This window comes from Podarcis pityusensis, assembly GCF_964106645.2.
Source record: "Podarcis pityusensis genome assembly, chromosome: 3".
In the NCBI taxonomy this organism is placed as follows: domain Eukaryota; kingdom Metazoa; phylum Chordata; class Lepidosauria; order Squamata; family Lacertidae; genus Podarcis; species Podarcis pityusensis.
Genome location: NC_138026.1, coordinates 31,849,743 through 31,872,070, shown reverse-complemented (window position 1 = coordinate 31,872,070; position 22,328 = coordinate 31,849,743). Strand labels below are relative to the sequence as shown.

Sequence of the window (22,328 nt, the reverse complement as noted above, 5' to 3'; positions counted from 1 at the left end):
TACTATGACACACCCATGGGAATGAAAGATGCTCCAATTTTCTTGGATCATCCCCAGGTTTCCAAAACATGAAAGGCTGCCCCCCCCCCCCAAGAAAGTGCAACTCCTCGGAATATATTTTTCAGATTCAACAGCAAAGCTAAATTGTGCGAACATGGGATCTCGGATCTCTTTATAATATAGTATTTAAGCACTATTTAAAATATTTACATTCTCCTTATTTTGCCACAAAGCCTGGTAGTTCAGATGGGTGGGAATCAATCAAACTGAGAAAGTGGCAACTTGGAAGGTGAGGCGAGCATCTTGGCTCTGACAAAATCCATCTAATTTCAGATAATGGGAGTAATGGAGATGTCAGGAAGGAGAGAATGAAAAGTAACTTGGAATATAAAAGCACCAGGTATCAAGATTTGAGAGAGAAGTAGGAAAGGCTAGTGTGTCAGGTGCTCCTTCAGGGAGCAGCACTTTTCTATAGGGAGCATAATTAGTTGTTTAGCAACAGAGCAATTAAATAAACCTTGCCACTAGTGTGGGGTTAGTGTGCAATTCAGAGCAACGGGCTTTTCTCACTGTATCTCCCAGCTATTATTCCTTTGGCTTCTCTTAGAAAAGCCTTGCTAAAGGGGGAACCAAATCTCCACACACACCAGAAACCACTAGCACAGATTGTCCTCCCAACTTCCTTTGGTCTGAAATGTTGGTATTGAATCTGGTCAGACGCTCTGGAGCAACTGCTTCCACAACATGCATAAATGTGCCCCCTTCCCTTTCCTAACAATGAATATTCCGCCAGTCTTAAGTCTCAGAAGTCTTTGAAATTGCCTTAATCCAGATAACAGTGTTGCCTTTGTGTTCCATTTCAGATCCCAGAGTAAAAGGATGGTTTCTCCTGACCAATTACACACCTACCTTCATCTTCACCGTCTTATACTTATTAATCGTATGGTTAGGACCAAAGTACATGCGGAACAGGCAGCCGTTCACCTTCAGGGGTATTCTAGTGGTCTATAACCTCGGGCTTACGCTTCTGTCCCTCTATATGTTTTATGAGGTAAGAAATGAAGAGGCTGTGCATTTTTCTCGCATTGCTTGTTCCATGCTTTCATACAAAATATCGGGTTCAGGAGGCCTCTCCAAATAATACAGATTCAGAAGACTTCTAAAAGCAACTGGGAATGGCTCCCACCAAATCTCTGTTTTTGCAAGGAGTTCCACAGGGCAGAGCCTGCCATACAAAAGGCTCAGTCCCTGGTAAGGTGGCAGAAAGGATGTGAAGGGAGAGAGTCTATGTGCTGACCACCTCCATTGCAAGGGTGCTTCAGAAGGGAGTTGCTGCCAGGAACATTATGTGCAGGTGTATTTTGATGCATTGAACAGAATGAAAGTTTATGAGTCATGGTGGAGGGGAGAGCATATGCGTACAAATTCAACGGAGCTTTGTTTGTTTTGTTGCCATTCTATACAATTTATGCTGTATTTGTGATGTTCCATTATGTTAATTTTATCTTTTGTTTGTAAGCTGCTTTGGGATTTATTTGAATAAAAAGCAGCATAGAAATAGAATCAATCAATCAATATCAAATCAATCAATCAATCAATCAGAAAGGCCAGTCAAACTTCAGGGGCGTGTGGGACCACCAGCAAATGCCCCATCAGCGATCAAAGTGGATATATTTGTCTGGAAGCTTGGACTTCACAATCCTTGTAATATATTTCCTTCTCTCTCCCCCGCCCCCAACTTTGGTAAACTTTGACCAATTGTGACTCCTAAAAAGTTAACCATTATAGTTGCACAGTTCATACATTTACAGGCCACCAACGCCTTTCTGGTGGCAGAGGAACATAGTCTTCTAAGCTCATCCTGCAAAAGCTTTGCATGTTTGACTGTAGCACTTACCTCAAGTGCGGTTTGGCAGAGAAAGTGGCTTATACATTCCTGAAATAAGTGAACAAGCAGGGCTGTTCCACACATGCCTGAATGCACAAAGCCCTCGTGCCGCATTTTATGGGAGATGTGTGGTTAAGTGACGGAGACCACAACCTGCTCCTATGTCACGGCAAGCAGCTCGGAAGACCAGAAAACTGCATGAAATGAGTCTCTAGCAAACACATCCTTTGAATAATAGTTACGTAGAATGCTATGATATTAGAAACGCATGTTGTTGTTTTGGGGGGGAATTATTGACATTTTCACAATACCATAAAAAAAGCAAACTAATCTACAGGAAATACAATAAAGAAAGAAACTAAAGGAAGAAGGAACAGGAAAAAAGAAACTACTCATTGCTTATATTGTAACTTGCATCCCCTACAGAGGAAGGTGTGCCCTCCCAGCTCTCACCTGGCCCCATCCCTCTCTTCCCACAGCCCCTCATCCCTCTGGTATCTCTCCTTACCCACCTCTCACACAGGGTTCTCAAACTGTCCTCTCCCTTATCTGTATACAGTTCTTGTTGTTTCGTCATCTTAGTCATCTTCAAATCTCTGTGACCCCATAAATCAGAGCATGACTTGGAAACTCTCACTTTCTTCTCAAAGCTTCTCTTTTTTTTATGTCCATGGAGTTTTCTTGGCAAAATACTGGAGTGGTTTGCCAGTTCCTTCTGCAGGTGGATCACATTTAGTCTAAACTCTTGGCTATGACCTGTCCGTCTTGGGTGGCCCTGCACGGCATAGCTCATAGCTTCTCTTGAGTTATTCAAGCCCCTTCACCACAACAAGGCAGTGATCCATGAAGGGGATACAGTTCTTACCAAAGTACAAGGAGACAGAATAATAATATGAGAATAACAATAAACCACCGAGGGAGATAAAAGTAAAGAGAGTAAAAAGAAGAAAGAAATAGATAAAAGGACCTCCAGCTACCAATCTGTCAGTTGTGTATTTGATATTTCTTGATGCTGAATCTAGGTTATTCAATTATTCCTCCCCTTGCTAGATTTTGTTTTTCCAGCCTTCCATCCAGTGCTCTCCAGTTCCATTATCAGTTGCTTTCCGGGGGGGAGGGCGGCATGCCATGTTCTTGGTTTGCACAGAGTGGCCTTTCCTTACCTGGGGAGACAAGGTTTGTTTTCCCATTCTATAAAGGTCTGGAGGCTCTGTAGCCTAGTTATTCTGGCTTTGGTTGGTACCTGAGTAGGATGTTCATGCGAAGTGTTCTAAAAGATCCCGGCTAAAATGGGAACAGGAGCAAATGTGCTAGAATAGGAGTTCAGAATCTTCTGCAAAAGTGGCATGACAGTCTTAAGCAGTTTGTTCCCACTCCTTCTCCCTGCAGGAAAAACCTCACAACAAACAGCACCTCTCGGGAAGTTAGATACCTAACTTTTTATATTGCTTGGGAAACGCCTAATTATTGCAGATACGACAGGAGCAGTTCATTTGTTTAGAGATCATTAGTCTTCATTTACTTTTCCACTTAAACATACTTGCTGTGTCAAAGTAGGTGTTCAAGTGAGATAGTGGCATCTGTGGCATGTGTTCCGGAGCAAATATTTTGGCACCAGGATTACCCACAATGAACACATCTACGCAATCCTTTCTCCTTTAGAACCTCACAGGAATGCATTTCCCCCCCTTCTGATTTTTAATTTGAAGGGAAATATCTGGCCAAACAAATAACTTCAGATACTGCGTTTGGATTTCAGGGTCATGTTGCCTTAATAGAAACGGTACATTTTAAAATGTACCTTTTGTGTGTTTTTTGAAAGCAAAATAAAAATAAAAATCTGTTACCTGCTCCTCCATCTGTGACACTAACCCACCTGGTATTTTATTTTTTTAAATCCCTTGTGTCATTGCTAATCACGTTGTTAACCTAATGTGTGGTTAGACCCTTCAATCAGTAGCCAAGGCTCAACAGAATATAGTAGACTAGTTAATAATGCCAGTGATCTGCAAGAATGGAAAAGGTGGGGAAATCTTGACTTCTGTGAACAGATAATAATTTAGGATGCTGTAGTAGTAAGGGGCTTTCTAAATGGTGGGCACAAATCTGCATTATGTATAGAAGGGTTTTCTTTTGTTTTGTTTGACAGCAAAGACAAAGCACAAATACACCAAATTGCTGCTGCTGTAGAGCTTGTGGGAAATCCTGTAGGGAACAATTAATGGTCAAGTCCTCCTTCCCATGTGTGCTCAAGCCTCTTTGTTATTTCATATGTAAGATGAGATAACTGAATGCAGTGGCAGCAGGAATGGGCAGCAGGTTGCTATGGGGAACTTGCAAACTATAAATGGAGAACATATTGTTTGTGGTATTCCCAAAGCCAGAGTTTCTTGAGATAGTTTGAATGGAAATTCTGCAGATAATGATTATGCTATCATTGGGTAGTACTCCCACCCCCACCCCACCCCAACAAAAAGTTAGAGTATCTTGTTTTCAAAATGCATGTTTTTATTTTTGTACTGGAAACAAAGCAGTAGTTTTATAGTGAGGTTAGGTGGGGGGGGGGATGCCAAAAGAGAGCTGCTTATTACATTGCATTTATATTTTTGTTCCACCCTCTTCATCCAAACAGTTTGGAAAGCATATTTAATTTTATCTTTCCTCCCCCCCCCCCCCGCAGTTTTATCCACCCAACAGCCCTGTTAGGTAGTCCAGGCCAATAGAAAGTGACTGCCTCTAGGCCACCAACTAAGCTTTGTGAATATGAACTGACCAAGTCCTGGTTCAGCCACAAGAGCTATATCTGATTTCATAAAAATGCAGAAATCTCAGCTGGAGAAATCTCAGGCATGCTAAAGCAATGAGTCTTGCACATTTAGAACTGTTTATGGAAACCAGTTGACATTCACTATATGTGCCCTCTAAATGTTGAGGTTAGTCCTTTGATTTTAAAATGCTGTGTGTGGTGTTTTTTTGGGGGGGGGGTCAAGGAAGATATATTACATGAAGTTCTAGATAAACATTTTTCAGAAGACGTTATCTAAATTATAAAGCCTGGCCTCTTGCCTTGAGTTGAGTTTTGTTTTGTTTTGCTTGCTGGCCCAGCCAAGTCAATACTCCTGAGATTTGATGAGTATTTTTGTCAAATCTAAAATTATATTTTCATGTTTTCTTGTAAGGAAGCTTCTTGTGGTCAAGTCAAGAAGACTTGAAATAGAAGTCTGATGGAAAGACTGTTTCCGAATCAGACTCTACTCTCATCCTGCTTTTATAGAAGGCCCTCTTAAAGATTATCAATCTCCCCCATAAGAGTTGCAGGCTATTTCAGCACTGTGATGTGTACATACAGTGGTACCTCGGGTTAAGTACTTAATTTGTTCCGAAGGTCCGTTCTTAACCTGAAACTGTTCTTAACCTGAAGCACCACTTTAGCTAATGGGGCCTCCTGCTGCTGCCGTGCTGCCGGAGCACAATTTCTGTTCTCATCCTGAAGCAAAGTTCTTAACCTGGGATACTATTTCTGGGTTAGCGGAGTCTGTAACCTGAAGCGTATGTAACCAAAGGTACCACTGTATCTCACTTTTACCTCTAGTAGATAGGTTTTGCAGGTTATTGGATAGCAGACATTTCCAAAACCTGACTGAGTAGTGCATGATAGGGAATCTCAAGCCCAAAGGCCCCTCTGTCCAGCCTTTGGGAGGCAACACCCACCAGCAGCCCTACTCTGTGCGCTCCTTCAGTGGACTCTTAGAATCATAGAGTTGTAAGGGACCATGAGGGTCATAATCTTAATCTCAGGGCCATGGGTCAAGCCCCACATTGGACAAAAGATTCCTGCATTGCAGGAGGCTGGACAAGATGACCCTCGCTGCAATGCAGGAATCTCAACTGAAGCACCCATGATATATGGCCTTCCAATCTCTGCTTAAAAACCTCCAAGGAAGGCGAGTCCACCACTTTCCGAGAGAATCCATTCTGCTGTCGAAGAGCTCTTACTGATGTTTAGTTGGAATCTCCTTTCTTGTAACTTCAAGCTCCTACCCTCTGGAACGGGAGCTTGCTCTATCTTCCATGTGGCAGCCTGTGATGATCGCACAGGGTCCCCGGACGTTTAACGGTCTATTGATCCCTGTGCCACCACTGTGCTCGCTTCCCCGCTGCCACCAACCAGTTACTCTCTGGTAAAACACTGAGTCTAGTCAGTTGTTAAAAGTGAACAAAAAAAAACCAAGTTTATTTTACAAACATTAACAAATTTATGGTTTCTCAAATAATATTCCTGTCAGTATCTTAACTTTAGTTTCTTTACCAGCCTATACCTTCCTAATACCTTCTGACTGATTATCTCAACTGTTTGACTGACTCCTCTTAACAAATTCTCTCCCTCTCTCACACCAGACTAGCCCAACCCACAGACTTATCTTCTCTGTCTCTCCTAACTCCAGACTGTCTCTTCAGCAACTCTAACTCTAACTCCTGACTTCTCCCCTTGGGTTCACATTGGTTAGTCATTTTACAATTAGTTAACCCTTTCCTTATGAACCCAGTATGATGTCACACACCTAGGAGGGCAAACGCCACACAGCCCTTTAGATATATGAAGTTGGCTATCATATCTACTCTCAGTCTCCTCTTTACCAAACTAAACATTCCAGATTCCCTCATAGCATTTGACTTCCAGACCCTCAATCACCCTCCTCTGCTCACAATCTGGCTTGTCAACATCCTGCTTAAATTGTGGCACCCAGAATTGGACACAGTATTCCAGGCGTGGTCTGACCAAGCCAGAATAGAAAAATTCTCCCCCTCACTCTCCACTCTTTTAAAAGCTGTTGTTTGCCTCCAGCATCTAATGAAACTGCTTTTGGGGGACTTTTACATTAAGGTCTTGTGAATATGACTTTGATTCTTTTAAGTTCATTTTTTAAATATATATATATAAAGTATTGTAAAAATGTGCAATGTTGTCAATGGGCTTCTTTCTTTTTCTTCCTTCATTTAGCTGGTGACAGGAGTATGGGAAGGCGGATACAATTTCTTCTGTCAGGATACGCACAGTGGAGGCGAAGCTGATATGAAGGTAACATTATAAGCTGACTCTACTGTTTTGCTTTGCTTCTTGCATTTGGAGCGAAGGTCAGTACAGTTCTTACATATTTGGGAAGGACATGTACCCTTCTCTGTTATTGCCAAAGGAAAGGCTTTGCTGTAATTTGCATGGTTTGATAGTGCCTTGAAAGGAAAGTTAGTGCATCGTCACTAAATCCATCTAGTTCATCCAGAGTTTCCCAAACTTGGGTCTCCAGTTGGTTTTGGACTACAGCCCCCATCCATCCCTGATCTGCTAGCTAGGGGTGATGGGAGTTGTAGTCCAAACACAGCTGAAGGCCCATGTTTGAGAAACCCTGATCTAGATATATCTGAACATAAAGGAGTAATGCAAGCACCCATTGTTGATAACTCAAGGCTTGTAAGAAGTACAGCCCGCTTTGTTCTGTGTATTGCTACTTAACGTATGTTTTCAGTGGATCTCTCTGAAATTCCTAGCTTGAAACTCCCTCGTTTTATGAGGAGCCTGTCTCTGTAGGGTGTGTGGGAAATACATGTAACTGTAATTTGGCTTACTGGCACTGAATAAAGATACTTTCCTGGAATAAAATTGTGCTTTAGTTGGTTGAATTCATCATTTGGCAGTGCCACGGGTGATTTGGTACACTTAAAAACTGGTGCACATCCCTTCCGTCGTTAACAAGGAGATGGAGATGGCAGTGCTTGCTCCAAGTTACTGCATTGGTTTAGGAGCCATGCAGATAAATATTCAGGAGGCAATTGGACATGTTCTCCTTCTGTCAGCTGCTTTCATTTCTAGCATTAAAGGATGCTAGACAAGACATAGAAATCACTGTCCCAACTTAGCCAGCCATGAATCTCTGGCTTAACTCCGTCTTGCGCATAGAGCCAAGTGAAGGGTGGTTAAATGTTTTGGGTTAGTCAATATCTATAAGCCTGGCCCTACCGCACAAGGTTGTTGTGAGACTAAAATGGGGGACACCGCATCTAATATTGGATAGCTTTAGCATACTCAAGAATCAAAAGTTTTGTGTCTCTTTTGTAGGAAATGTATACATTTCTGGGCATTCCGCAGTTTTCCATTTTGAGCTCTTGATGCTGGAGGTATACAAACTTTTGCAAACGAAGTGATAATTTAAAGAAAGCATGAAAGCTTTTCACTAGCTTGAATTGCAAAACTTGCTCACTGTTTTGTAAGATATTGTTTGGACCTAATAAAGGTACTGCCCTGATGTAGGTTTTTGGATTTCCAACCACGCCCACTATGGACCAACACAGATACTGGCTATCACTTCCCCTCCCCTTGCCCCACTTAGTCACAGGGTGAAGGAGATGCTAGACTAGTAAAATCAGCCAAATGGCATTGCCATGGGTAGTGGTGAGAGAAAGGGCAACCATTCAAAACACAACCCACCCCCCTGCATGAGAGCTGAGTTGTTCTTCATCCAATCCTTGGCTCTCTTAATGACCCGGTTCCTCCTGAAAGAGATCCGTTTCCTGTAACCATTGTTCCCAGCAGCACGCTGTCACTCCTAGCATTGTAGTGTGGTCAAGAGGCAGGCTGGGTTCATTGTTCTCCAGCTGACCATGAGAACTTCTGGGACTTGGTTTGCGTTATACAGTAACTGAATGGGAACTTAGGAGATGGTTGCTAGAAACATAAGCTTGTGGTTAATGCAATGTGGCATAGAAGCCACTATGCCCATAGAAATTCTAATCTACCTAGCACAATTCTCCCCTAAGGAGCTCAGGGTAGAGCACATATGCGAGGAGATTTTGCTTCTAGCACTGCACCCTATGGAATATCACTATGAACGTTTTCCACCCTTTTTTCTACAATATAATATAATTATAATAATTTATTATTTATACCCCGCCCATCTAGCTGGGTTTCCCCAGCCACTCTGGGCGGCTTCCAACAAAAGATTAAATATACATTAAAAAAACTAGTCCCTAAAAACTTCCCTAAACAGGGCTGCCTTCAGATGTCGTCTAAATGTCAGATAGTTGTTTATTTCTTTGACATCTGATGGGAGGGCGTTCCACAGGGTGGGTGCCACTACCAAGAAGGCCCTCTGCCTGCTTCCCTGTAACTTTGCTTCTCGCAATGAAGGAACTGCCAGAAGGCCCTTGGTGCTAGACCTAAGTGTCCGGGTTGAATGATGGGGGTGGAGACGCTCCTTCAGGTATACTGGGCCAAGGCCTTTTAGGGCTTTAAATGTCATCACCAACACTTTAAATTGTGCTCAGAAATGTACTGCGAGCCAATGTAGATCTTTCAAGACCGGTGTTATATGGTCCTGGCAGCTGCTCCCAATCACCAGTCTAGCTGCCGCATTCTGGATTAGTTGTAGTTTCCGGGTCACCTTCAAAGGTAGCCCCATGTAGAGCGCATTGCACTAGTCCAAGCAGGAGATAACTAGAGCATGCACCACTATGGTGAGACAGTCTGAGGGCAGGTAGGGTCTCAGCCTGCGTACCAGATGGAGCTGGTAGACAACTGCCCTGGACACAGAATTGACCTGTGCCTCCATGGACAGCTGTGAGTCCAAAATGTCTCCCAGGCTGCGCACCTGGTCCTTTAGGGGCACAGTTATCCCATTCAGGACCAGGGAGTCCTCCACACCCGCCTGTCCCCCCAAAACAGTACTTCTGTCTTGTCAGGATTCAAACTCAATATATGAAACATCATCCATTGGTTCCCTCTGGTGTCTTATAAATACATACAATTTTGCCCAGACTTTTCTGGACCAATAAGGTTAGACCTTGTCATTACTGGATTTTTGTTTTTATACGACTGTCTATGTTTGTATCTCTGTTTTTAGGATACTATTTTATTGTTTTTATGTTGCATTATTGGACACCACTTAGATGTTTTTAAATACTGAGCAGTTTAGAGGTTCTCTTAAATAAAAAGCAAATAAAAAAGCTCATGTGGTGTAGGATAGGCTAAGAAATAGTAGCTTTCCCAAGATTAGTCAGTGAAGTTCATGGCTAAATTGGGAATCCTGGAAGAGCTTCTCCATGCTCTTTCTTTCCTGGGGTGTTAGATGTTGAAGTCTTAGAGTGAACCCTATTGGAACATTTCTGAATCCTGCCAGGATATCCCAGACAGATTTCTTTACCTGTCGGTGTCCAGTAAGCAAAATGTTCTTATAAAAGCAAATCTGAAATTGGCCTGCAGTCAAAAGAACTGGAAAACCATGAAACTATTTTTAACTTGTCTCTCCCTCGGAACATAGTGCCTGAAAATTACATCTCCCATTATAGCCAGTGAACAAATAAGAATCATAATTGCCTAATTCCCTCATTTTCAGTTCCTTTGTTTCTTATAGTACTGAACACTTCTAAGGAAACACTTTTTGACATTTGCATGTGACAGTTTGAATGGAGGAACAGTAATAACTAGCGACAAAGAATGAAGTATCTCATATCCTTCGAGAGGACACTGTGAGACAGATGTAGTGCACAACTCATTATATAAAATGATAAAATTAGATCACAGACAGAAGCAGTGTTTTAAAACCTGAAAAGAAATGACCCTGTTACAAGTGTCTGCATTTCAAAAGCAGCGAGTAACTTCTTTAGTGAAGGCTACAAGACGATTCCACTTCTGTGTTGTTTTGCGGCATCCCAGGAAAATCAGCTGTCTTCTTCTGTTTTCCATGTTAGTTTGCTTTAGCTGACGCAAATCGATAAGCTTATGCTTTTACAAGTTACATTTTCAAAAAAAGAAAAGAATGAAAGATATTTCAGATGTGTAGATGTTAAAAGCATGAGCAGTATCGACCCAGATTTCTTTAGGACACTGTTATGGGTGACACCAACTTGACTCAACTAAATTTTGGACGGCTAATTTAGTCAGTGGTGCCAAAACCCAGTAGGCCGGGGGGTCTGGACTGCAAGACCAGGGCCAATTGTGGCCCTTCAAGTTTCTTTAGGACTTTTTGGACTGGTACAGTTCATCACGACATGCCTTTTGGGTTCTCATGCCTAGAGCTTTTGAAACATCACTGAAAGGTCAATCCATGTAATCATGCCAATGAGTTTCCTTTCTAACTTTCAGAATCTCCCTATTATGAAATTTGGGGCCAGTTCAGATGTCACAATCTTGGCCTGATAAACCATGTTTTGTTCAAATGGGAATGAGCCATCCCCTGTATACATTCTCTCACCTGCTTGGGTGATTGTCTTCAGAAGAGATGTCTGGGTTTCTTATACCAGAGTTCTCTGTGTCATCCAAACCAGAAAGGGTGATTGGCTCTTACCAAAGAACCAGATAGGCTCTTACCAAACCAGGAGACATAGCACCAAACAATGAGGTGTCTTGGATTTTGTGTGTGAAGTGTATGGGCTTAAAATGGACAGTAGTGTTCTTTCAATTTATTGAAAGTAGACTTAGCTGTTTTCTTCATCTTCCAACCAGCAGGTTAGCTGAAGTCTACACACTCTTCTTTCTTCTTCTTTTCATTGACATTATAGAAATAAGATTAATATGTTAGGGAAGAGATGATGTTATACGTTGAGAGGGATTCCACAAAATGGGGGACAGTATCATCATCATCAGATTTATGTGCATTGGACTGAAAATCAACTTCCTGTGGAGAGAAATGTGGGAAAGATTTCACGCCAAATAAAAGTTCTAATTTTTCCAAAATTGGCTCTTCTCCATACAACAGTGTGGATATCTGTTTGCTCACCTTTCTGAACTCCAGTTTGGTTTTCAAGTTCTCAGTGTCAGGCATGAGGTTGAACAGTTCCATGTCCTGTAACATCATCTTAACACAGGTTTTGGCATGTTTGCGGAACAAGAATTCTTCGTGATTTCACATTACGGTTGCTTGCTTGCAGCAGTGTTTCTCTCCTTCCACATCAGCCCAATCTTCTGTGCCTCATTCTCCCCAGCCTGGAGGAAAGCAATTTCCTTTTAGGGAATACAGTAGCACAATCCTCTGTTTGTTGCTCAGATTGTTCTTCGGAGATCACAGTAGCAGTGTAGAGATTAAAACCTCTCCCCTGAGTGTCTTGGTGCACCTGAGGTACACTTTAATAGGCTTCTAAATCATTGCCTCTTTTGCTTTAGTCACTGTTTTGGTTTTATGACTACAATCCAGAGCATGCCCGGGGACTTAGGTCCTCCCAGAAAGCACCTTACTTTATTTTGAACAGCACACATGCATTGCCGGCTGTTTTCGAAACTTCCCTGTCTTGGGGACAGCATAGGAAGCTGCCTTCAACCTAGCAAAACTAACAACTCTCAGGTCAAGACCAAAGCCCTGCTGAGAACATGGAGCAAGTTACCCTGTTCTGGTAACTAATGCACAAAGAGAAGGGTGTCAGAAAGCCACATATCCCATTCACCAACCTGTACATCTGCTGTGTACTCTGGCCCAGCACATCATTGGATGTGGGCACATTAAACCCTTTTCAGGAGGTACTATACATCTTTGTGGACGAGGCCTTCTCTCAGACATGACTGGCACATGAGTCAGCATTTAAGGGGCCATGTTCAGTATCTAGAGATAAGAATGGAGAGGCCTCCTTTGCCACTCGGTCAGCATTGCCTCATGCAACTCCCACCTTCCTCATCTGCCTGTACCAGCCTGATGGCCTACTTGCTGCATCAGGTCAGAAAGAAGGCAGCGCTGGTACACTGGGCTGGAGCTGCCACTAAGTATTTGTGCCTTCAAGTATCTTTTATGTTTGTTTTTAAAAGTGGTCCTGGGGATAGCTCAGTCTGTTGAGCATGAGGCTCTTAAGCTCAGGGTCGTGGGTTTGAGGGCCACTTTGGGCAAAAGATCCCTTCATTGCAGGGGGTTAGATTAGACCCCTCCCATGGTCCCTTATGACTCTACAATTCTTTGATCTATGTTTTATTATGTCTTCTTGGTTCAAAGTCTGTAGACTTTACTGCTATTTTCTTATGACTACTTTATGTGAACTGCTTAGAGGTGTTTTTTTAAAAAAAAATAAGTGGCTTATTCATTTTTATAGATGATGATGATAGATAGATGATAGATGATAGGTGATAGATAGATAGATAGGTGATAGATCATGACTGTCACACTGTATGGCTGAGCACCCAATAACCCAATTTGCAGTTGCCCCCATGGTTGTTGAAGACCATCAACCAAACCTGGCTAAACCATTCTGCTGGCTTGCTTCCTGAGATCATCATTTCTGAACCATGGTGCTGTTATTGGCAAAGCATATTATGTAACACTAAGCCATCGTTTGCTCATGACTTGTTGAACAAACCATGGTTAAAAGAACCTCAGAGACCAGACAAGCCATGATTTATTTCTGCAAAGCTTTGTTTCCCACCTCCTGCTCTTGCCTCATGCCTGTGTAGCTTGGCGTGTTCCACTGCACTTAATGCAAGCCATGGTTTCACATGCATTGGCCAAGCTATGGCTTTAAATAGTGGTTTGTTGCTACAAAATAACCATGGTTAGTATGCTAGGCTGGATTCAAATGAATGACACAGCATTCTGTTTGAACTAGGCCTATATTGCAATGATTATTGATCACCGGGATCTGAGGGGCGGGGAGAGATTATTTGCTGGGTCAGTAGAATTGCCATGAGCTGTCTTATTTCATTTGCCTCTGTGGAACAAATGCCTGACCTCTTTCCCTCTCCTTTTAGATCATACGTGTCCTTTGGTGGTACTACTTCTCAAAGCTCATCGAGTTCATGGATACTTTCTTCTTTATATTACGGAAAAATAACCACCAGATCACCGTTCTTCACGTCTATCACCATGCAACAATGCTTAACATCTGGTGGTTTGTTATGAACTGGGTGCCTTGTGGCCACTGTAAGTATTCTTGTAATTCGTGATGAGAGACCTGTGTGTGTGTGTGCATTTCCTGAAAGACTCCTTCTGTTTGAAGAGGGCGTGTTAATGCACACCTTCACTTCTTGGGAAAACCGTCTCCTTGGTTGGAAATGGGTAGGGTTGTGCTGGTTTGCCAGCAGCTTGTAACACCAACCTCCTCCTCAAAGCTGTGTCAGTTCTGTGTGTCTCCCTCTGTTCTTTCAGCTGTTATCCAACTGCTCTTAGGGTTTTCTTAGCAAGCCATCAACTTTGCATACAAAATTTCTAATAACTTGAAGCCAAAGCTTTCATCTATCAAGCTCCTGGCCTTTTAATTTGTTCTCTGGTCAAATATTATTTGCAAGCTTGCTCTGTGGTTGGCTGGCAAGCCGGATTTGTTAAAGTACAATGGGAAACTGGCACTCCAAAAGTCTTCAAAGAACAGTGCATGGGAGCTGCCGTGGTTCCATGTGATCATAACCAACCTCAGTAGAACTATTTTACCTGCTTCCAGCCTGCTCTCTCTCTTTTAAATATAATGTTTATTAACTTTCCATTTTATAACATTTAAATACATCCTTATTTTTCCACAGTAAATTTTTTGCTCTTATGAGCTATTCGACTTCCCTCCCACCCGCCTCATGGTTACCATATTTCCTTTCTATCTCATAGCATTTGTATTTTTTCCTACTTATCTTTCATCAATTCAATTGTCACATATTTAAATCAATACAGTGATACCTCAGGTTACATACGCTTCAGGTTACAGACTCCGCTAACCCAGAAGTAGTGCTTCAGGTTAAGAACTTTGCTTCAGGATGAGAACAGAAATTGTGCTCCAGCGGCATGGCAGCAGCAGGAGGCCCCATTAGCTAAAGTGGTACTTCAGGTTAAGAACAGTTTTAGGTTAAGTTCGGACCTCCGGAACAAATTAAGTACTTAACCCGAGGTACCACTGTATAAGAAGGTATGAATCATAATCGTTACAAGCCTTTTAGATCATTCCTGCTAGTGTTGTTAATTCTTTGCAACTGTCCTTCAAACATTGTACAAATTTACCCCAGTCCTTTGAAAAGCTTGATCATGCTGGTTTCTAATTTTCCCGGTCAGCTTTGCCAATTCTGCATATTCCATCATCTTTGTCTGCCACTCTTTCCATTTGGGGGCTAAAAGAGTCCTTGCTGCTGTAGTTATATACATCAGCAGTTTTTATATCTCTCTTTGGCATTTCTTCACCTACTACAGTCGTACCTCTACTTATGTATCCCTCCGGATACGTAAACTTCGGGTTGTGAACACGGCAAACCCAGAAGTGTATACTTCTGGGTTTCACCCCGCACGCATGCGCAGGAGCAGCACCTCTGGATATGGACTTTTCAGGTTGCAGACGGACTCCCAGAACGAATTAAGTTCGTATCCAGAGGGTCCACTGTAAACCAAATAGGAACGCTTCTGGTTTTCTAACAAACACACTCTCAGCCTGCTCTCTTTTTTTATTGTAATTAATCTTTGCATTTTTAAAAAATGTGCCGGTTAAATTGTAAGCCACGTTTGAGCATTTCTTTTAAAGGAAAGGCAGGAGAAAATGAATTTGAATGAACAACGACACTTGCAAACTGTACGGAGAATATGCAGAGCTGGCAATCCAGTGTTTGTAGCTGCTGCAGCAACCCATTGAAAGAAAGGGATGAGGAAACAGTTGCTGCTTGCTGCACTTTGATGCCCTTGGTGGCATCAGTTCTTTGATGATGCACATCTGGGTGTGAATTCACATTGGGGTACTCATTCAGCTGCAAAGCATCGGGTGCAGCAGCCTCTGCATATACAACCTGGTGCAGATAGGGCTTCCGGTTTCCATCTCTGCCTTACTATGCGGATGGAGTGAATGTCCCTAACCTGAAGGCTGAAAGCATGTTGTCGCATGCAACTGGATTCAGGATCAGAGCCTGTGAAGGAGCTGGCAATCTTGTTACCATTCATGTTGTTGTTTTATTGTCTTAGTCGTGTTCGTGACCCCATGAACCAGAGTTTTGGAAACTCTTACTTTCTTCTCAAAGCTTCTCCTTTTTTATGTCCATGGAGTTTTCTTGGCAAAATACTGGTTTGCCAGTTCCTTCTCCAGGTGGATCACATTTAGTCTAAACTCTTGGCTATGACCTGTCCGTCTTGGGTGGCCCTGCACAGCATAGCTCACAGCTTCCTGGAGTTATTCAAGCCCCTTTGTCACGACAAGGCAGTGATCCATGAAGGGGATTACCATTCATAGCCCACCTCTTAAAAATGCACTCCAAGCCAGTCTTAGGAGGGGAGAGACATTGCTCTTAAGGCAGTTAAACCCAATTTGCATGGCACATCTGACTTTGGACATCTGTGATTCTCTCTCTCTCTCTATATATATATATATATCATTGCCTTTGCAGTTTTGTGTTAAGTTTTTGAAAAGTTCAGCAGGTCAGAGGAATTGAAATGGGGCAGGGGGCGGGAAATAAATGAATAATGAATTGTAATAAAGGGGATATGTAATAGATAAAAGTATGTTATATATTGCAGAAGGAAAGGGCAGGAATGGAAACACCAGGGAGGGAGGACGGGGAAGTCAACTTATTATTATTATTAATAATAATTAAATTTGTATAAAATTTGAAGTTAAATTGTTAAAAAAACTTTGAAAATCAATAAAGAAAAGGAAAGTTCAGCAGGTCAGTTTAGTGGTTTAAACTTGCAACAAGAGTTCAAGCATGTTTGCTATAAGGCATATTGTTGCAAAAAAAATTCAACTAGCATCTCTTTCTATTGTTTGCAGCTTATTTTGGTGCCACCCTTAACAGCTTTATCCATGTCCTCATGTATTCCTATTATGGGTTATCGGCTGTTCCATCCATGCGTCCATATCTCTGGTGGAAGAAATATATCACGCAGGGGCAGCTGGTGAGTAAATGGTGCCTCTGTACATTCTTTTTTCCTCATATGCTTATGGTCGCTGCTTATTTTTAACTCAAGCTAGCAGATATTGTGTGGGAAGGATCAAATGCTCTTCGGCGAGGAACTATGTGCTGTAGATTGTTGGGTGACCTGTGTGTTACTCTAATGGGGGACATTTAGTTATATAATGCCCCCTTCAGACTGGAGGTCAGAATCTTTTTAAGATGACGAAGCTGCATATAACAGAAGTAGAGAACCGCTTATACCCTAGCTACTGCTTACAAACCTCTCACTACTTGTACACCAAGTCACTTGTAAGTCGAGCTTTACTATGCTTTCCTAACCATGGAGGAATGGGAGCAATACTCAGCTCTTTTCACTGTCTAACTCAACCCTACAAGAAACAGCTGCTTGTGAACTTAAGACCAGCCACATGATATATTTTTAAGCCGTAGAGATTTCAGTAGCTTCCTTTGTTTTCAACGTGAGCTGCCTTAGGAAAGGGATAGATTTTGAGATACGTAAGTAAACTTTTAGTCTTTCCTCCCCCTTTCATAATACAGTGGTACCTCGGGTTACATACCCTTCAGGTTACATACGCTTCAGATTACAGAATCCACTAACCCAGAAATAGTACCTCGGGTTAAGAACTTTGCTTCAGGGTGAGAACAGAAATCATGCTCCGGTGGCGCGGCGGCAGCAGGAGGCCCCATTAGCTAAAGTGGTGCTTCAGGTTAAGAACAGTTTCAAGTTAAGAACGGACCTCAGGAACGAATACTTAACCCGAGATACCACTGTATCGCTATGCTCTCTACTTGTGAATACTTGAGCTTAATTGAATGGCACAGCTAAGGGGCCACACTTGTACAGGGTGTGCAGTTTCTACCCATCTCCCACTTGGAGAGCAATGGGGTCTTCCAAGGGGCACAACCACCAATCTCTTACAGCCAAGTACAAAAGCCAATTTAAAATCTCCACATTCATACCCAGCTATACTGCTACATAGGGAATGGTTTCAATGTACTCCTTTGTCTGTTTTCTTGTTCATCCTTTCATTATTCTTTTTCTTTTTTACCTTTAACAGACTCAATTTGTCCTGACAATCTTCCAGACAAGCTGTGGGGTGGTCTATCCTTGTCCATTTCCCCTGGGATGGCTGTACTTCCAGATAGGCTACATGATCTCCTTAATTATCCTTTTCACAAATTTCTATATTCAGGTAAATTAAGATTTATTCCTCTGTTTTTGTTTTTTGTTTCTTGCAAATGTCGATGAAGAAAATAACAACTAGAAAGTTTTTGTATCAGAATGCACTTCTAAAAATTAGTGGACAGTTGGATCCTTGCAGAAGACGTACTTGGTTAACTTCCCAGGACTACCACCAATAGTCAATTTTATAATTACTTTGGTGCTGTAATGCAGCAGCAGGAAGCATTCCCTGCCAACCGTAGGCAACAAATGGAGATGGGAACTTGCACTCTCTCTTATGCACTTGCTGCTGTGTGAGAGGATTGGCCTTCTCTGCTGCCACTAGAATCTTATGTAATAGATACAAGGGGCAGTCAGTTCCTATTGACTTGACTAACCCCCCAGCCCCCAGTGTTGGTCCAAAAAGCATTTCAAATGAATGAAATGGACTTTTCTGACATGGAAATGTGCTTGGCCTAGTGGCTGCAGCTACTTTGCAGTTTTTACACAGTGGTCCCTATTCAGAGAAAGCCATTTGCATTTAAATCCCATTGGTGTTAGTTGCAACTAACTTTTCCCATTGATTTCAATGGAACATAGGCACAAGTGACTTAAACAGGATTGGGACCAGTTGCTTGGTATCAGGTCAGGTATAACTTAAAGCAATTTGTTTAATGAAGAAAACTACTTTTTCCTGAGCTATTTTGGAAAAGAAACAGCTTGAAGACATATTTGATGGCCTTCTGTTCTAATAGGAAAAGAGTAGCTATAAGTAGTGGATAGAGATACTATATATATTTGTTTTGTTTGGCTGTAATGCTAAACAAGCCTTCCCCAAACTGATGTTCTCCATATGTTGCTGGACTACAACTGCTTTCATCCCTGACATTGGCCATATGAAATGAAACCATAGTTTAGTGTTGCAGAAATGAGCTCATGCGCTGCCCAAACATGGGGAGCTAGGAAACTTCCACATCAGTTTTAGATTAACCGCAGCTTTCTGTATCGTCAGCAGACGGGTTAATCTTAACTATGGTAGGTTGAAACCAAGCCAACTTCAAATTATAGGTTAAGAAACTGGCTTGTCCCAACAAACTGTGGTTAACATTAACCATAGTTTAGGGGCACAAAGGCAAGAGTCTTGGTTTCATTCTTGCCTTTCCTTTGGCTACTCTTCCTCCCACTAGCTTGCAAACAAACTGTAGTTTCCTGTTCCATTTTATATGGGAAGTTGTGGTTTGTACAAACCATACCTTGCTCCCATACCAAGATATCAAACAGGGATGTTATGTTTTGTCTTTGAATCTGAATAGGGTGTATGCTTCCTAGTCTTACGTCCATACGAAGGGACAATATGCTTGTTAAATAACAAAATGAAATTGGCAAGTTTGCTGCATTGTTGCTGTGTGGGGCGAAAGCTCACTACTGACCTATGTGATATTTTTTTTTAGACTTACAACAAAAAGGCAGCGTCCAGAAGGAAAGAGTATCAGAATGGTTCCATGGCTGCTGTGAACGGGTATACAAATAGCTTTTCTTCCCTTGAGAACAATGTGAAGCAAAGAAAACAAAGGAAGGATTGAAGACCAAACTGAGAAGCCATTTTGATATTCCGGGCAACAACAACAACAACAAAAATCATCTGATTGTAAGCACAATATGTGTTGTGCACTGATATAATTCTTGACAGCTACTGTAGCTATTCCTGCCTAGAATAGTGTTGATTTATGTAGGACTTAACAAGTGCAAAACATCCTAGAAACTATCCATAGGCTCAAGTTGATGGTGTTGATCATACTGGGTGGTCACAGACACGAGTGTAAACTGTGGAAGGGAGTATTATTGTAGTATGTGTGCATATATCTATATATAAATACATAGATATATTCGTCACTGCAGTTGCCTTACTAGTCAATATGATAGGTGCTGAATTATGATTCACAATTTCAAGACTGTAATCCAAACTCATATTTTTTAACTGTAGATAATGCATGTGATTGTGATTTGTACAACAAAGGTTTTTTTGTCTGTGTTAAGGTGTTTTTCCTCCCCCAGTAGTTTAAAACACACATGCCTTAAATTTGAAGTAAAGCAGGGCCCAAAACTTAATACTGGTTTGAAAATGTATGGAAATGTTTTGACTCTGGGAGCGACTTCTCACGGGGCTGACACTCAGTTACCAAATAGACATGCTATAGTGTCTGTTGTGAACGGTGCACATGTGTAGAAAGAATGGCTTTCCCCCTCCAAAATGCTTGTTGGGTGGCAGCTGGGATAAGACATACTCATGTGCACTCTTGATCAATGATGCAGCCTGTGTGTGCACCTGTATTTGAGGGTCCCAAGAACAAAATGGACTATTGAGAAGCCATCCTAGATGAGTTGGGCTCCTTTTGTGAGTCAACTAGAAGTCTGCTCTGTGTTGCACTGAAGTTGGAGTAATTCTCCCACACGTGATCTTTTTGAAATGAAAGATTCACTGGAAAAGCTGGACTCTTCATTTCAGTCACGACTTGTGCAGGAGAAAGACTTTTGATTGTGCTTACTGTCTTTTTAGTTCCATTATCACAAGTCTGCGGCAGTTTGGTGGTTCAGTTTGATTTTGTCAACTAGGTTTTAATTTGCATAAGTGACGGGGGGGGGAAGTTAATTGGCACTTAAGCAGCATCCGTACCTGAATGCTGACTCTCTCCCCTTCTTTTAGCATTAGAGAATGCAATTTGGGGGGGGGGGGGAGAAATCTTACTCCCTTTAAAAATCAACATTCCCAAGTTGTAGCCTGTTCCTTTTAAAATTGCCACAGAAGTGTGAGATGAACCACCTGCGGCATTTTTCTTCCCTATCCTTCTGACCTGGAACTGTGTAGAAGCCACAGCTGGTTCATCTCCCCAGTTCGTTAAAAGTTTTAAAGATGTAAAAGTGAATCTCCAGGTTGCGTCCTGGCCAGCCAACCATTGACATACCTGCAGTTTAACTGCATAGCAGTTTTCTGACCGTTGCAGAAGTTGTGACATGTCCACATTCTCAATTGTTTGACAAAACTCAGCTTACAATTCTTAGCTGGTGTTTTTCTTGCTGTTTGCGTAGCAAGCTTTGAGTCGGATTCCAACAGCCACAGGTGGAATCCCACTGGCAGAACAGGGTTTCCATCACTTCCCTTTTTCTCAGAAAGCTGACCCGGAGTTCAGAGGATCTTTGAGAATGATGAGTATGGGGTGTGGCTTGTGTCAAGCGGGGCTACAGCTGAGAGGAAATGGGGCGCTCCCTCAGAGCAAGCAGAGATACCCTTCATTCATATGGAGTCAGCCTTCGGATCCAAACCATTGACTTTAAAAATGTGCCTATAGCAAAGGGGTGTGTGTGTGTGTGTGTGTGTGTGTGTGTTGGAAAGTGTGCAAATTGGGCCATGCCAGACTTTCATTGTTGTCATGCGAAAAACCGTTGGAAATAGGTTGGTGATGAATGTCTGTTTCTTAGTGTGTGTTGTGTATTTCACCTGTACTTCCTTGGCCTGTTAAAAGTTTATTAAGAAACTTGTATAAAGTGTGTTGGAAACCCCCCCCCCCACTTGCAATGTCATAAAGCAGGCACCTTTAATGGATATACTATGTTATTTGGTGGAGTTTTAGCCTACTAACTTGTTGGTCATTGAAATTCATTTGTCTCAAGCCATCCTATTGCTTCCATCCCCCAAGTTTATATATTAATTATAATTTGATATTTATACAAATATCAGTTTTACCATGTTTTTGCACATCTGCTATTGGGGGAACTAATGTGTTTTCCCTAATGGGCTCGCATAATATTTTTATTTTTTATTTTTTGCTTGTTTTTGAAATGAGAGGCAGAACCAGTTTATGTTTGTCTGCTTTATGTTCTCAAAGCTTGTGTGTATGTATGTGTCCTTGGTTTCTAGGTACTGATTTGCAAAGTCTTTACATATTTCATACAGCAGCTTCATCATTCAAAATATGCTGTCTAAACATGTGTGCTAAAAATAAAAAAACTAGCTTGTCTGAAATATCGACATTGTCAACATTTTGTGTTTTTAATCATTAAATTGTTATTGAGTACCTGTGCCTGCGTTTCAATACAGTGGCATCTTAGTGGATTTGAGAAGCTTTGCCGTGGAAGTGAAATTTTCATTATTAACAGTTCTGTTATGTGCAAATGAAGCCATCAACTGACCACTAAACCATGGCTTAGTGTTACGTGGGTGAGCCTGCACGAGCCTATAAACACTGGGCTCATGTAGTCCCTTCTGCCACATGGCTTGGATAAGTAATTTACCTAAGTTTAGTTTTGCATAAGTATTAAGGTAAAAAAAAAAAGGTAAAGGACCCCTGGACAGTTAAGTCCAGTCAAAGGCGACTATGGGGTTGCTGCGCTCATCTCACTTTCAGGCCGAGGGAGCCGGCGTTTGTCCACGGACAGCTTTCCGG

The 22,328-nt window shown here is 41.9% G+C and overlaps 1 protein-coding gene across 2 annotated transcripts in view; it reads left to right on the top strand.

The window, feature by feature from the left end:
* Window positions 1-21,907, top strand: part of ELOVL5 (ELOVL fatty acid elongase 5) — a 64,679-nt gene extending 42,772 nt beyond the window's left edge. For both annotated transcript variants that reach the window (XM_080998057.1, XM_080998056.1), the window contains exons 3-8: window positions 864-1,051; window positions 6,891-6,968; window positions 13,605-13,776; window positions 16,580-16,704; window positions 17,783-17,917; window positions 19,338-21,907. In XM_080998057.1, coding sequence (XP_080854183.1) covers window positions 864-1,051; window positions 6,891-6,968; window positions 13,605-13,776; window positions 16,580-16,704; window positions 17,783-17,917; window positions 19,338-19,469 — 830 coding nt within the window. In that variant the 3' untranslated portion in view covers window positions 19,470-21,907. The remainder of the gene's footprint in view (window positions 1-863; window positions 1,052-6,890; window positions 6,969-13,604; window positions 13,777-16,579; window positions 16,705-17,782; window positions 17,918-19,337) is intronic.
* Window positions 21,908-22,328: the final 421 nt, after the last annotated feature.